The following is a 16373-nucleotide window of genomic DNA, read 5'->3' as shown; positions in this document are numbered from 1 at the left end:
TGGTGAAACCCCGTCTCTACTAAAAATACAAAAATTAGCCGGGAGTGGTGGTGCACACCTGTAATCCCAGCTACTTGGGAGGCTGAAGCAGGAAAATCGCTTGAACCAGGAGGTGGAGGTTGCAGTGAGCCAAGATCATGCTGTTCCACTCCAGCCTGGGCAACAGAGCGAGATTCCATCTCAAAAATATATATATACAAAGAGAACTTTTGTAGTGAACATTTCTTAATATCCTGAAGTTGGAAATCAGTAGAAGAGTGGACATGTTGAGGCCAGATTCTCGCCCCTCCAATGACAGCCTGCTGGCTACCCCAAGCCCCAGTGATCAAGGTTTCTGGGGCTTCTGGGCTCCTCTCCCAGGGGGATCTTCTGCCATCCAGCCTGATCCCAGGCAGCTGGTCTTGTGCAGAATGACTTTAATTCCACCTGTAGAGATCTCAGAGTCTAAACCTCCCATAACAGGGGGGTTATGGGGATTCTCATCTCATCGTTCACTGGGTACAGATTTCCATGTTGATCAGCCATTGATGCCAGCCTCCAGTTTCATTTCCTGTTGCTCCCAGGCACCAGCCTGGTGAAACTTTCTCCTGGGTATTCTGGTTAATTGCCAGAACTAAGAGCTCTCCCACCCAGGCCCCACCCATACCACTCACTCCCTACAGACACCAGAATTGCCACTCAGAGGCACAACAGAACAGTAGCCGTAGAATTTCCCCAAGTCTGGCCACCTTCCAGCCAGCCTTGGACAGCTCCACTCCCCCTGGACCCTCCCCTCCTCCTGTCCTTGGGACCTGGTTTGTGTGGGTACCTGTTATGTGTTATGATGGAGTTAAGATGCAATCTTGTTTGTTCCTTCTCTGATGCAATTCTAAATGACACTTCCCTGCCTGATCTATACCCCTCCAGGTGCATGCCTACATCATCAGCTACCTGAAGAAGGAGATGCCAAGTGTATTTGGAAAGGAAAACAAGAAGAGAGAGCTTATCAGCAGGCTACCAGAAATCTACATTCAGCTACAGCGAGAATACCAGATTTCTGCAGGGGACTTCCCTGAGGTCAAGGCTATGCAGGTACTGGGAGCCCACTACAATGTCATGGGCAGAGGGCAGAGGTGCAGTGCCACATTGTCTGGCTGTTTGCTGGAGACAAATGAGGGTCCCATGGTTTAGGATCAAGGACAACGCATCTTCCTAATGGTGATCCATGATAATAGGCTATGAATAAAGCAGAAATTGCCTGTCTTCCAAAATGCGTACACAAAGGAGACACATGGCCAAAGGTAAATGAAGCTCCCATGAGAAAGTCAGGTGAGCAGCCCTCTTAGACTGTGTCCAAGGAGGCTGGTTGATGTTGCGGTGACACTGCTTTTTGGAATCCCAGAACTGTGAGGGAATCACAGCTGGGAGTGGCCTTCAGGGTCACCTTGGGCGGCCTCCTCCAGCCCTGCCCTGACCTGCCCCACGCCGTGGGATTATGTGCTCAGGCAGCCTTGCTGCTGCAGGCTCAAGGGCTCCAGCAGGGGCTGTGGGGCTCTGCGGACGCTGCTGGACTGTGTGGGCACAGGGAGGACTGTGCTTAAAGGCTGGTGCTGGGCAGCCATTGGCCCGCTGTCAAGGCCTCTCTTGAGTTGTGGCCGGGCAGCTCCAGCCAGGCAACAATGGGTGCTGCATTCAGCCCTCCTGCCCTGACCGGCATATCTACCTCTCTGCACTGCTGTTAGACGAGCGTGTCCTCACAAGCGAGGCCACCCATCTGGCTTCTGGGCTGACAGTCCTCACAGAGCCAGGCTGGCCGTCTTCTTATCTGCTGCAAGGACCCCTCTGCCCTGGGGGCCACAGTCCTCTCTGTAAAGCAGGAGCCACAAACTCAGATGCCTGCAGCCACCACCCAATAACGCAAACAGTGGAGCAGGCCAGGCGAAAGAGAAACTCTGTCACCCTCTCTGGCTGCCTTTGGTTTTCCCACGTTTGATAGAGAAGAGGGTTCTAAGAAACATGTGTCAGCAAGGAAGAAAACCATCCCAAGGTGTGCTAAGAACATGTCAGGGGTCTCATGGCAGGGCAGATTGGACAATGCAGAAGCCCTGTCTAGCCCAGTGGTCACTGCCTTATGGGAATACAGACCTGGAAGGCTCAAGAGAAGCTGGAAATCTGGATTTGTATGTCAGATCACCTGATTTTCACATTTTGGCTCAAAAAAATACTATGTAGGATAAACAAAGCCCACCTGCATATGGGCTGCACACAGAGACCACCAGTTACCATCTTTTGCCTTGAGCCACAGAGTGACAGCATTGAAGCCAGCATAGATTAAAAACTGCAAGCAGGTACAGCCCGAGGCAGGAGGAGGGAAAGGTGAAAGCAGAGAGGATACAGGGAGAGGGGAAGGTCGGGCAGAAGAGGCAAGGGCCAGCAGGTGATGAGAGGGGAACTTTGATCCTAAGGGGTTTTTTAATGCAAGCTTTATATAAATTACACACTAACTCAGAGGTGGGTTTTTCTTGCTGTTTTGATGACAGCTCTTTACACCTGGATTCCGAGTGAATGAATCTAATACATTTGATCTGACCCAATATGCTTTAGCTGTATTTATTTTAAAATATATTCAGAGGGCCAGGTGTGATGGCTCATGCCTGTAATCTCAGTACTTTGGGAGGCGGATGCAGGCAGATCACCTGAGGTCAGGAGTTCAAGACCAGCCTGGCCAACATGGTGAAACCCCGTCTCTACTAAAAATACAAAAATTAGCTGGGTGTGGTGGCTATAATCACAGCTACTTTAGAGGATGAGGCAGGAGAATTTGTTGAACCTGGGAGGCAGAGGTTGCAGTGAACTGAGATCGCACCGCTGTACTCCAGCCTGGGTGACACAGGCAGACCCCATCTCAAAAAATAAATAAATATATACACACACACACACACACACACATAGAGGCTGGGCGCAATGGCTCACACCTGTAATCCCTACACTTTGGGAGGCCAAAGTGGGCAGATCACTTGAGCTTAGGAGTCAGAGACCAGCCTGGGCAACGTAGTGAAACCCCGTCTCTGCAGAAAATCCAAAAAAATTAGCCAGGTGTGGTGGTGCATGTCTGTAGTTCCAGCTACCCGGGAGGCTGAGGTAGGAGGATTACTTGAGCCCTGGAGGTGAAGGTTGCAGTGAGCCAAGATTGCACCACTGCACTCCAGCCAGGACAACAGTGTAAGACCCTGTCTCAAAAAAATATACACACGCACGCACAACAGAGAAATGTCTTTTTTCTTCCAGCAGTGAAATGGGTATTCCTGTGCTCACAAGCTGAATTGGGTTTTTCTGGTCACCAGGTGGTATTGGAGGGCTGTTGTGGCCTCCAGGAGCAGTCTCCCTGGGCAACTTCCCCATTCACGCCCATGGTTATGCCCTGTATCCCATGACCAAGCAGTAAGACAGCTGTTTCCTTGTACCCTTCAGATATTTCAGAAGGGAACTTGGTTTCTTGACCTAAATGAAAGTTATAAAGAAATACAGAGCCTGAGCTGTGGCCCAGTGGGGGCCTCTGTGCCTCGCTGGCTTCCTGAAGTTGCTACAGTGCCTTGCCGCAGGGATATGCTGCTCTTGAGCCCTGGGGCTCCACAGAGGCCTCCCTTGCCAGGCCTCTCCTGCTGGTCCCCTGTGAGCCCGATAATGTAGGGAGCAGACTCTGGGACCAGAGCTACTCATGACAAAGCTAGCCTGGGCTGGCCAGGTCAGAAGACACCCAGGGTCCTCTGAGCTGGGGGAAGGCAACAAGGAAAGCATGATCTCAGGAGCAGCCGTGGCCCACTGAGATGGAGGGTACAAGGAGGGCCAAGCCTTTGCTGAGAGTCACCTGGAGTCAGGTCTATGCCCAGTACCTTAGCACCACGGAAGGTGGGTGAGCAAGCAAGTGCAGGATCCAGCCAGCCACTCCAAGTGCTGACATAGGAGCAGGCTCTGTGCATGGTCTGCAGCCAGACCAGGTGTGTCACCCCAAGGGGAACATGGCAGTGCCCAGGCAGGGATGCCCGCAACCCCAAAGCCCCAGAGGGGGTGCTACAGTGTGCTAATTAGCTCTTTTAGTTGTGCATCATGTTAGCAGCTCAGTCACCCTCTTGCCCCACTCTGGCCCATGGCTCCGGTCCAGCTTGACCCCACCACTGCTTCTGTTGAGTGGCACGGCTACCCTGCAATGGTGAGGGCAGAGGGCCAGTGTTACAGCCTTTCTGGGTACCTGCGTTTGGTGGGTCCCAAGCTTTTGTCCTGCATCCAAGAAGAATAAGGTCATGCTGACAATTGAAGAGTGATGAGGGTGGAGGATTTTACTGAGCAACAAAACAACTCTCAGTGAAGAGGGGATGGGAAGATTGGGTTGTCTCTCCTGAAGTCAGGTCATCTCCCCAGTGTGGCTGAGTCTGGGGTTTTTATAGGCACAGGATAGAGGAGTGCATGCTGATTGATTTGTGAGTATGCAAAAAAGGTTAAAACAAAGGCACCAGTCAAAGGTGGACATAACAGTGTAAAAACAATTAGGGAAGGGTAGGTATATGTAAAATAGGTGAAGGGTGAGGATCAATCAAAGAAAAGCAGCCAAATGGAAAGACAGGTTCTCAATCCAGTCCATGGATTTGACTTGTAGCTTGGCCTGCAGGCTTTAAACTGCCTTTAGCTTGAAGATAGGGTTTCACTGGAGACCCGCCCCTATCTGCCTCAGCATTTTTCTGCCTCCTGCTGCTATCACTGTTCTAGGCCCCTGGAATAAATCAACACAAAAAAATGAACAAATGAGGCTGGACATGGTGGCTTACGCCTGTAATCCCAGCACTTTGGGAGTCTGAAATGGGAGGACTGCTTGAGTCCAGGGGTTGGAGAACAACCTGGGCAACATAGTGGGACCCTATATCCATTAAAATATTTTAAAATTAGCCAGGTGTGGTTGGCTCATGCCTGTGTTCCCAGCCACTTGAGAGGGTGAGGTGGGAGGATGGCTTAAGCCCGGGAGGTCGAGGCTGCTGTGAGCCATGATCACGCCACTGCACTCCAGCCTGGGCGACAGAGGAGACCCTGTCAAAAAACAGAAAAAATGAACAAATGGGGGTAAAAATAATTGACAGCAACCCCATTGTAAGGACACATGTTTCTTGTTACAATATGAGCACTGTTGTGCTTCCATGTAATTGAATTGATATTTAGTATCTCTCTCCCACATAAGTCTGTGGTTCCATGAGGTCAGTGACCCATGCCCTCTTCACTGCCATATCCCCAGCATCTAGGACGTGGTGAGTGCTCAATTAACACATGCCGAGTGAATTAGTAAGTTAGTGTAAGGCCATATCACAGCAGGCTCTCAGGCCCTGACCCAGCCTCGATTCCCACAGGGCTTATAGACCAGGGGTTCCCCGTGCCAACCCCTAGAAGCTGCAGGAAGAGGCCTCCTTGGGAAGTAGGCTGAGGCCCAGTCACACTACCCCATTCCTTCGGAGAATCCCCAGGGAACAAGGCAGGCTGGAGCCTGTCAGGAATGCTTAGTGTCACCTGATACTGCAAGCTAGCTTGCTGTCACCGGAAGCTTTGAGGGGCGCATGTGTGGGTTAGGGCCTGTCCCATCCCTGAGGCTGTTAAAGTCTAACATCCTCTGTAACATAGGCCTTGACAGAGGGGGGACATACGCCTAGAAGTGACCACAATGTGATCTTTGCACATATCAGGGTCACGCAGAGAGCTCGCTGATGCCAGCTTTAGGTTGTTATTCTCCCTGTTCTCTCATGGAGCCAGCTGGTCAGAGTGACTCTTAGCTGTAGCAGTGAGAGGAGAGTGTATTTTGAAGGCCCTTCCCTGAGCTGGGACAGGCCCTGCAACCCACCTGTGTGGCTGCCTGTGCGTGCCTGGCACGCTCTGGGGAGGGACCGTGACTGACAGCACAGTGTTAATACTGCAGGACAAGATGAGCACCCGAAGGGCCACCGTTACTGCTGACTCTGCTCCTCTGACTGGAAGAATTTGGACCCCTCAGCTCATGAGTTGGCAGCATTTCAACAGCAGAGGGCAGCAGAGTCAGCCCCATCTGCTCAGACCCTCTGGTAGATTTGAAAACTCTTCTGGTGAATGTTGGCAATTAATGGGCAAGGGACAGCCCCACCGGAGATGGGGCTGGGAACTGACCTTTGCCTCTTGAGAGGGAGCAATTCCAGGGTCCTGGCTTAGTGGATACAACTGTTGATGGGCAAATACCTTTAAGTTCCCCAGTGTGTATTCATCCCAATAAGAACTGTTTTGGACTCACCGTGGCAGAGGGCAGGAATGATGATGGTTTGGTGCTGATGTCAGGAGTGACATGATGATGGTTTAACTGGTGCAGTCCCCGGTCAAGCCTGGGGGGACCACAGGGATGAGAATGGAGGGTTTATTTCTTGCCTGCCTCCCAGGACAGGAATAACTGCTGCCTCCTGTCCACCCCTGCAAATATGCGGCCACTCCCCCTGCCAGTTTTCCAGAGCTCTGCAGTCGGAATCCACGGCCCCTGCAGGCTGGTGGGAAGTTTGGGCAGGCATCACCCTCCTTTGTCTGCTGGGCCAGACACAGGGGCTCTGTGTGCGCTCTGAGCGCAGGCTCATTCTTAAGGAAATGGGGTAGGTGTTCACGCACCCGGAGAATCCAAACTCGTTGACCCAGCAGCACTGGGATTTTTGTGGGGGACGCCTGCTCCTCCACCTGCTTAGCATTCTCTTTTCCATTTCCTTGGCCCATTGAGATGTTGGTGGCAGGAGCCCGAAGTGCAGGCCGCATTGTTTGGTGCTGATGTCAGGAGTGACATGCTAGTGACTGCGTTTGAGAGACCCGGCCTGCAGTACCCGCTGCTCTGAGCTGAGCAGGGGCCACACGCTGGGTTTGCATGGTTTGATGGCTGCTGACTTTACTTCCTGAGAATATGTCAGAGTCCCTTCCCTAGAGAAATGTCAGCCCGTTTAGCTGATATTTCTCAGCTCTGTCCCCCCACCAACTACCACCCAGGAATCCCCTTCCAAATGTCAGCCCAGAATTCCTGCCCTGCCACCCTAGAGACCATGATTTTGATTCTCTATTGGAAACAACCTGTGTGTCCAGCTATAGGGGACAGGGTAAATTAAGAATGGCCCAGCTCTACAGTCTAAGTTCAATATTCTGTAACTGTTAAGAGAAAGGTTATGTAAAAATTAATACCACAGAAATATATGACATATTATTTGTTAAGAGTGTGGTATTCAGTGTGTGTGTGTGTGTGTGTATGTGCATGTGTGCGTGTGTGTATGTATGTTAATGGCTAGAAATGCATGCCCAGATATGCTAGCAGAGGTTTTTGCCAGATGATGAGATTATAAATTATTTAAAATTTTTAGTTTTGCTTACCAGTTTTTTCTCAGTTTTTTTTTTTACAAGAAAGCATGATATTTATGATAACACCAAGTTGTTTGTTTTTTTTTTTCCTAGCAGCCTGTCACATTGCTTCTGTCCAAAACAGCGAGGTCTGACTTTTCCTTGCAAATCTCCCTGCCTCATCTCCAGAAAATTGCACACCTGCATGGCCTCTCTTTGGCCCCCTCTAGAACTGTACATACAGAAATACTTCACATATAAAACCTGCCATACCTGGAACATTTCTGCATTTATTTAATAAAACTACTGTTGAAGACATTTTTCATCAGATCTTTGAAGCCTGTCATGTAAAGCTCTAGGTAACTCTCGCAGTTCAGAGCCACAGAAAGTTTGTCTCTTGCAATAAACAAGTGTTTTCTCTCCTTAGACAGTGAGGGTCCCCAGGGGTCCCCCTGGGCAACTGAGCTCTTCTCCATATACAGGCGGTAGTTTTCCTTAACCTTAGCCATCTGATGTGATTATTCCCTTCCTCTCCCTAACATATATATATATATACACATATGTATATATATACATACATATATATACACATGTATATATATACATACATATATATACACATACATATATATACACATACATATATATACACATATGTATATATACACATACATATATACACATACATATATATGTACATACATATATACACATACATATATATGTACATACATATATACACATATATATGTACATACATATATACACATACATATATACACACATACATATATACACATGCATATATACACATGCATATATACACATACATATATACACATATGTATATATACACATACATATATACACATACATATATATGTACATACATATATACACATACATATATATACACACATACATATATACACATACATATATATGTACATACATATACACACATACATATATATACACACATACATATATATACACATACATATGTATATATATATATGGGTCTAATGACCAGGCTGGTCTTGAACTCCTGGGCTCAAGCAGTCCTCCCACCTTGACCTCCCAAAGTGCTGGGATTACAGGTGTGAGCCACTGAGCCTGGCCCCTCTCTCCCTTTTAATGATTTGGCTTTTTTCTTTCTAATGACTTTATAAATTTCATGTTATCCTTTTCACTGTGTTATGTCAAGTCCTTTTTTAAACAATTGGAGTGTCCTTCCTCCATTACAACATAAGCTCATTTAAAGCAGGAATTATGGCTTTTCATATTTATTCTATATCCCCAAGCCCCAGAACAGGGGCTGGTGCAGAGTAAATGACAAATAAAAGTTGGGCAGGTAGGTGGATGGATGGATGAATTGTTGGCTGAATGGATGGATGGAGGGTTGGTTGAATGGATGGATGGTTAGATGGAGGATTAGTTGGACAGGTGGGTTGTTGGATGGATGGATGGATGAATGGATGGATGGATGGATGGATGGATGGATGGATGGATGGATGGAGTAACCAAGGAGAACCAAGGTAGGAAGGTCAGTTTCTACGGTGCCATCCACAGAGCCTCTGTGGCATCCTGTAGTCTGCCCCAGCCTGGTTGGGCAGTCACAGTGTTTCCCAGGCCCCCTCTAGAGCCTGTGCTTCTGCTGCTCTGTCTGCTGACAGGCTGCCTCACTCAACAGGTAGAGCTAAGACATGTCCTGACCTGGCCAGTGATACTCAGGCTTACCGGCTACGTTTATTCCCTCGTGCTCCCCAGCCCTACTCCCTGCTCTTACAAGTTCCAGCTTTTGCTTATTTGTCCATATTTTTGAAATGACAGTGGATTCATGATGATTATGTTGTATATGCAAGGTCTCCGTGGCCCTGCCTCGATACCTTCCTGGGGTAGCACAGGTGCCCCTGGTCAGGCCATACTTGGTGGGGCTGGTCCTACGGGGTTCCTGTTGAGTAGCCCCCTCAGCTCATTCATAAGAGGTTAGAGCCACTAAGAAGCTGTCCTACACTACATTTTTTTACGTGTTCTGAAAACAAGGTATTTAATTAGTTGTTTTATGTAAATATAGTCCTTCTGTCACAGCTCTGTGTTCCAGCACAGAGAGCATTAGTCAAGAGCCAGGAGACAGGGGCTCTGCCTTGACTCTGCCAGACAGCCCCTCACAGCTCTCTGTAAAATGTGGTTCTAAATGCCTGCCCCTCCTTCCTCCCAGGATTGCTATGAAGATCGGCTGAAGTGTGTAGTGAAATCCCTTGAGAAATAGAATACTAACTCTAGAGCATTTTTAAAAAGGCAGGTGAAAGAAGGTTTCTCAGAGTCCTCGGAAGTTGCTGTCGCTCATGCGGCCACCAGCAGAGATTGGCTGCCATAGGAAAAACACTTGTTTCTTGTTCCAAAACAACCACTCCTATATGTGGTACATCTGGATGTGGGAAGCTCCCAAAGAGTGCACTCCTGAGTAGTGGGTGGGACGTCTGCCTGGGGCAGAATTAGTCTCCCTCCAGTGGCCCCCAACTGTTTCCCCCTGAAGAGACCACATGTAACCCATCCTGTGGTTTGTCCTTCTGCAGGAACAGCTTGAGAACTATGACTTCACCAAATTCCACTCGCTGAAGCCCAAGCTGATCGAGGCAGTGGACAACATGCTGAGCAACAAGATCTCGCCCCTCATGAACCTCATCAGCCAGGAGGAGACGAGCACGCCCACGCAGCTGGTGCAGGGCGGCGCCTTCGATGGCACCACCGAGGGCCCCTTCAACCAGGGCTACGGGGAGGGTGCCAAGGAGGGCGCCGACGAGGAGGAGTGGGTCGTGGCCAAAGACAAGCCCGTCTACGACGAGCTCTTCTACACTCTGTCGCCCATCAATGGCAAGATATCAGGTGTCAACGCCAAGAAGGAGATGGTGACCTCCAAGCTGCCCAACAGCGTCCTGGGCAAGATCTGGAAGCTGGCCGACTGCGACTGCGACGGCATGCTTGATGAGGAGGAGTTCGCGCTGGCCAAGCACCTCATCAAGATCAAGCTCGACGGCTACGAGCTGCCCAGCAGCCTGCCCCCCCACCTCGTGCCCCCCTCGCACAGGAAGTCCCTGCCCAAGGCCGACTGAGGGGTGGGCCGCAGAACGGGGCGGGAACTGGGGGACCTGGGCCTCAGGCCTGCTCCACCACTGACTCACCGAATGACCTTGGGCAAGGCACTGCCCTCTCTGTGCCTTGGTTTCCCCATCTGTAGAATGGGGAGGGTGGACACTGGAAACTAGATGACTTCTTTCACCTCCAAAATTCCCTTAGTTTCTATGAAAATATTGGGGGTAGGGGGTGGATTAGGAGATTGAAGGGTTGAGAAGAAAGAGAAATTGTCCAAAGAGTCCTCAGAACCTGCCTGGAGAAATGCGCATGGGGGTGGGCCTGGTAAGTCCCAGGAACCACAGGAAGTGAGCTAAGGCTCACCCAGAGCAGCTGGGTCTCCAGGCTGCCTGGGCTTTTTGTCCTCATGAACAACTCTGGAGCAGCTGTCTGTCCCTCAGAGGGCACCTGGAGGCAGCAAAGATTATCTTATTTATTTTATTTTGTTTTCTGCTATATTTAGAGTGGCAAAAAAATAGAGCAGAGGGTTTCTGCTGTCTCCAGACTGTCTACCAAAGAGAAGGCGACAGATGCCTCCTGGGTTTGGAAGGGGGATGCACTGTGGATCTGCCATCCATTCTGCAGTCTCCAGCAGAGCAGGCAGTCAGGCCCCAGCGTGCCTCCATCCCAGTGCCCCGATGACCATCTGGTCAGCCCTCCCAACCTCCCCTCCAGGGGGCTTACCAGCAAAGCCATATTCGGCTAGGAATTTGGAATTCACAACCTTTATTAACCCCTGGCAAAACTTCCCGTTTGCATGTCAAATCACATTGAAGCCTGAAGATTAGCTTTTCTTACTGGTTTTTCCAATAAGTAATAGCAAAGCCCACTTATCATGCTTAAACTACAGTAAAGAAAAGAGGTGGTTCTCTGCAGTGATCGTTTAGTGTGGCCCTCAAACATTAAATATCCCCAGGTCTCCTTGGTGGGTGGCAGGATTTAAATTCAATCAAATCCTGTCCTAGTGTGTGCAGTGTCTTCGGCCCTGTGGACACAGGTGAATGAGGGACCAGCCCTGCCCTGGGCTGTTGAGAAGAGATCAGTCCACCCAGAGTTAGACATTGTTTTTGTAGAAAACAGGCATTTATTATGTCTAGGGTTTTTTTTTTTTTTTTTTTTTTTTTTTTTTTCCTTACAGGATAAAAGCCTTTATATAGAAGCAAAATGGAAACTTTCATATAAAACCTTTTCTTTAAAGGCTGTGTGGTTCGTATCATGAATGCCCATCACGAGGCAGGATTCGGGCACATACCTGTACTTCTGCTCCAGAGTGTGCGCTCCCCAAATCCCCTGAGTAAATCTCTCTGGACTGCTGCTCAGACACCTGCGTCAGTTGGAGGTGCCTCCCCCTCTGTGGGCACCAGCTTGGGGAGGTAGGTGACTTTTCCTTGCAAATCTCCCTGCCTCATCTCCAGAAAATTGCACACCTGCATGGCCTCTCTGCATTATTTATGCAGGAAGAGACACGAAACAGCAATGGCCACATGGTATGGGGGCCTGCTGGCACCAGAAGTGAATGAAATCAGAACCGTCCCACTGAGTCTTCCAAAAGGCACATTTTTTTTTTTTCTGTCACCTGCCTTTGGTGACAGGGTCAAAGGCACAGATTGAAGAGAAAATCTTGATTTGGGAGAAGCATTTATATCCAGATGCCTACCCTTACACTCCCTAGCTTACTTTCTACATAATTTAGTTTTAAGAGCAGGAAATGCATAACATGGTTTTTAGTCTTAACAAGCACTTAAATTCATTAGACGCATAGAAAAGAACCATTTATTATTTTATTATTTTTATTTTTATTTTGAGAGGAAGTCTCTGTCACCCAGGCTGGAGTGCAGTGGCGCGATCTCAGTTCACTGCAACCTCCGCCTCCCAGGTTCAAGTGATTCCCCTGCCTCAGCCTCCCAAGTGGCTGGGACTACAGGCACCCGCCACCACGCCCGGCTAATCTTTGTATTTTAGTAGAGATGGGGTTTTACCATGTTGGTCAATATGGTCTTGATCTCCTGACCTCGTGATCTACCCACCTCGGCCTCCCAAAGTGCTGTAACCTAAGCAGACAGTTCTGTGAATGCGTGAGGACCACCTGAAGTCTGCAGCCACGGTGGAGGTCACCAAAGGGTGAACTGAGAGAGAAGAGGGAATTCACTTGCCCAAAGGTTTACAGATGCCCAGGCAAACTGATTTTTCCATCCAGAATTATCTTGTTCTTTAACTCTCCTCAATTGTCATATATAAACATGAATTTATATACATGCATGTCACATGAGTATGTCGTTTTAAGACAACGTGTACATATGTAAGTTTTGTCTGGATACAGAAAGCTGCTTTAGAGGGCAGCAGGTTGAGGTCTCTGATTTCTCCGTGGAGGAAAACCTCTCAGGCACTGTGATCTCCCTACCTCTGCGCTCTCAGGTGGGAGAGGCGTCAGGCAGCGGAGTCCTTTCCCTGCTGGCAGCTGGTAATGTTCTTGGAGAGAAAGGAAAAAAAAAAGGAAATCATGTGGCCACTTTTCTTAATATCCTCTTACATGCAGTCATTCATCAAGAAAAGTTGACTGGAAAAGAAAACACTAGAAAATATGAGGGATGGCGACCAAGTGAGGACTTGTATCTTCCCAGGACCAGTACAAAGTTCTATGAATGTGTCCACACCACCAGCTGTCTCCCTACCCCACACGGCAGGGCGGCAGGGCCGACCCTGGGGCCTGCTCACCGTCACTGTTGCCCTTCCTGCACCACCCCAATTTTCAAAGAACCTCTTCTGCAGAGTGTTTATGTATAGGAGAGAGGGTGGAAGTACCTGAACTCTAGAACTACAACATCTAAGAAGCTGAGGCCCTGTTTTCTACACAGCATATGGTATCGCATAACACAAACCTTCCGGTCTTGAGTTTAAAGGGAAAATGAAAACTCCAGCCTAATGCTCCCACAGTCTGCTTCCAAGTTGTCAGCCTGCCAGTGAGGGTCTCCTGACCCCGTTTGTAGAGAAACACTGCACTAAGACTTGGGAATCTCCCCAGCTCCCAGGGAGGGGTGGCGCACAACAGCCTTCCAACCTGCTTCCGCCTCCTGCTCCAGCCCTGCAGCGTCTGTCAATTCTTTTCTCAACTCACTGCACTTGGATGGTCTGGGGGCAGGGTTGCTCTTCTGGGGGAGGGTCATTCATTCAGTTGGCTTTTGGCTTTCCTTTCTCCGGGGCTGGGCCTGGTTCTCTTTTGAACACTTGTTGTGCTGCAGCAAGAGCATCTTTGGATTTGGGGCTGTGGAGCTGTGGTTCACCCGTGGGAGTCACAGCCGCGGCCTGGACCTTTCCACCTTGCACCCTCGCTCACCCTCCTTCATGATGCCCGGAGGATGCCTGAGACAATTGCCTTGAAGATGAGGAAAGTGTTTCACTGTTTATTTCCTCCATGGGATGTAGCAGGCAAGCATGCTTAGGACAGAAAACCACTGAGTTTACTCAGGTAAATGCAGGCCTAATACAAGAGTATTGGGTTCCAATGTTGGTTAACCAATGCAGTTAATACGCAATGCTTCTATTTTTTTTCTTTTTGTAATCTTATTTAGAAGTTTCAAACAAAAAGACACAGTCTGCTGATCAATAAACATGGAGCTGCCCTCTCCCACTGGCTCATTTTCCAGTGGCTGCGTGCTGGCCTCTCGGAGCAGAGTGTGGATCCCTGGATCCAGTTTGAACTGGGGGAGAAGAGTTAGGGAGAGGGTGTGCCTGTGAGCCCCAACTCTTCCTGTGGAGAGAAACCCAAAATGCAGCTGCTTCAGAAGGAAAGCAGCCCCATCAGGTGGGGACAGAAGAGGGTAGGCGGCAGAGGCCAGGTCTGTGGACAAAAGCCCCACTTCAGAGTGGCTGGAAGCCAGGACAGGAGGGACTCATGGAGGTGACCGCTTCACAGGAGTCCTTTCTCCAGTCGTGCTAGGGAGGAGCCCCTGCCTGGCCAGCACTGCCCCTGCCTCTTGCTGTACCTTGCCAGTGTGCCCTCCCCCTGCCCACTACCATAGTAGGCATCTGGCTTTTCCCACCAACCCATCTACCTTTTTGGTGGTCCAGACCTAGAGTCTCCTTGCAGAGCACTCCTCCTCCCACCCTCACTTCAAGTGAGGTTTGGATGAGATTGACCACATCCCCCTGGTCACAAATATTGGCTCAGGAATGGACATGTGGCCCTGTTCAAGCCTATGAGAGCCAGCACCCCCAGACTTCTGTTAGAACTCTTGAGAGAGATATTCTGTCTTCTCTGAACCTTGCAGTATATAGAAATGAGCCTATGGATGCAACAATATAAATGGCATTGAGAGGGGTGTCCAGAGCTGCTGGGGTCAGGGGAGGGAGGTCAGCCTGGCAGAAGCCATCTTGTGGAGCATGAAAATGAAAGAGACCTTGAGAAAGGCCAGAGGAATCCAGGCCTGTGGTGACAACATTTGAGCTGCTGGATCAAACCTCACCTGAAGTCCTATTCCTACTAGATATTTTTTTCCACTGTGTGGGCCAATGCATTCCCTTTATACTGTGTAAGCCAGGCATGGTGGCTCACACCTATAATCCCAGCAACATAGGAGGCTGAAGTGGGAAGATCGTTGAGGCCAGGAGTTCAAGACCAGCCTGGACAACCTAAGAAGACCCTGTCTCTAAAAAAGAATTAAATATAAATAAATAAATAAATAAGCAAATAAATAAATAATAAAAATATAATGTTTAAACCAGTTTCACTTGAGATTTTAGTTACTTGCAACATAAATAATCCAAACTTTGTTCCGACCCACAGGGTTCTCATTTCACCAGGGGCTGCAATCAGTCGCGGCCAAACAGGAGCCAGTCCTTGCATTGTATGCAGTGGCTTTAGCTGCCGTTGAGCTAGAAAGGAAGAAAAGCAGTCCACAGCCCCCGCCAACAGCTTCAAAATGCCAATCCCTGTTGAGGTCTATGTGCGAAGCACCACGCAGTTCAGTCTGTCCTCCCCGCTCACAACATCACACAGGACTCCACGGGCCGAGCAGTTCAGTCTGTCCTCCCACGCTCACAACATCACACAGGACTCCATGGGCTGAGGGTCTTACTAGGAGAAGGAACAAGCTCAGTCTCCCTGGGGTAAGCGGGTGGGATGAGGGACTTCCTAGAAGAAACAGGATTTTAACTGGGGCAGGCAGGATAGGTGAATGTGGATGATGGAGAGTGGGAAAGGACGTTCGAAGCTGAAAGAACAGCTGAAGCCCAGCCTTGGGGCAGGAGAGCTCTGGTCCTGCTCAGGAAATGGTGAGTGGCCCATGGAGAGCACGCAGAGTGAGGGGGGCAGACTAGCCTGGTTAGGTAAGCTGGCGGGCTTCAAAGGCCTGGCGGAGGCAAGGTCTGGCAAGTCTGGGTTTTCCTTCCCAGGCTGTGGGAGGCTTCACAGGCGTGAGCAGAGCTGCACTGTGGAAAGGTGCGGGGTGGTGGTGCCCAGGATGCCGAGTTAGGGGGTCCGTGATGAGGACCCCCAGGGGCAGTGAGGGCAGAAGGGGGGGTGCACGGGAGGACCGCCACAGCAACTGCTGCAAGCAAGGGAGGAATGCAGGTTGTCTGGAAGCCAGCCGGTGCAGAAGGGGCCTGGCAGGGAGAGGACAGCAGGAGAGGAAGCGTCTCTCAGACGCAGGAAGCCGCACCCCACCCGAGACCACGGCACCTCTCAGCGTCACCCCTGACTGCCTGCAGTGGGCCCAGGCGGTTCAAGTGTGACTCATCCCTAGCCCAGCTCTCAAGGGCGCGCTGAGCGGCTGTCCTGCTGTGGGCTGTGGCTGCCAGGAGCGCCTCCCTGAGGAGCGGGCTGTCGCTTCAGAGGCTCCAGGGCTGCTGGAAGACACCCACACACACACACCCCAGCCCACACTGCTACCCTG

General features: G+C 49.9%; 1 protein-coding gene across 1 annotated transcript in view; it reads left to right on the top strand.

Moving 5' to 3' along the window:
- The window catches only part of EHD4 (EH domain containing 4), a 78948-nt gene extending 63745 nt beyond the window's left edge, over nt 1–15203 (top strand). The window contains exons 5-6 of the mRNA XM_003805615.5: nt 907–1071; nt 9927–15203. Of these exons, the coding sequence (XP_003805663.2) occupies nt 907–1071; nt 9927–10463 (702 nt within the window). The 3' untranslated portion in view covers nt 10464–15203. The remainder of the gene's footprint in view (nt 1–906; nt 1072–9926) is intronic.
- The last annotated feature ends 1170 nt before the right edge of the window (nt 15204–16373 follow it).

Source organism: Pan paniscus, chromosome 16, assembly GCF_029289425.2.
Source record: "Pan paniscus chromosome 16, NHGRI_mPanPan1-v2.0_pri, whole genome shotgun sequence".
Lineage (NCBI taxonomy): Eukaryota > Metazoa > Chordata > Mammalia > Primates > Hominidae > Pan > Pan paniscus.
Note: the sequence above shows the minus strand (reverse complement) of the source record. Positions and strands in the feature narration are given on the sequence as shown.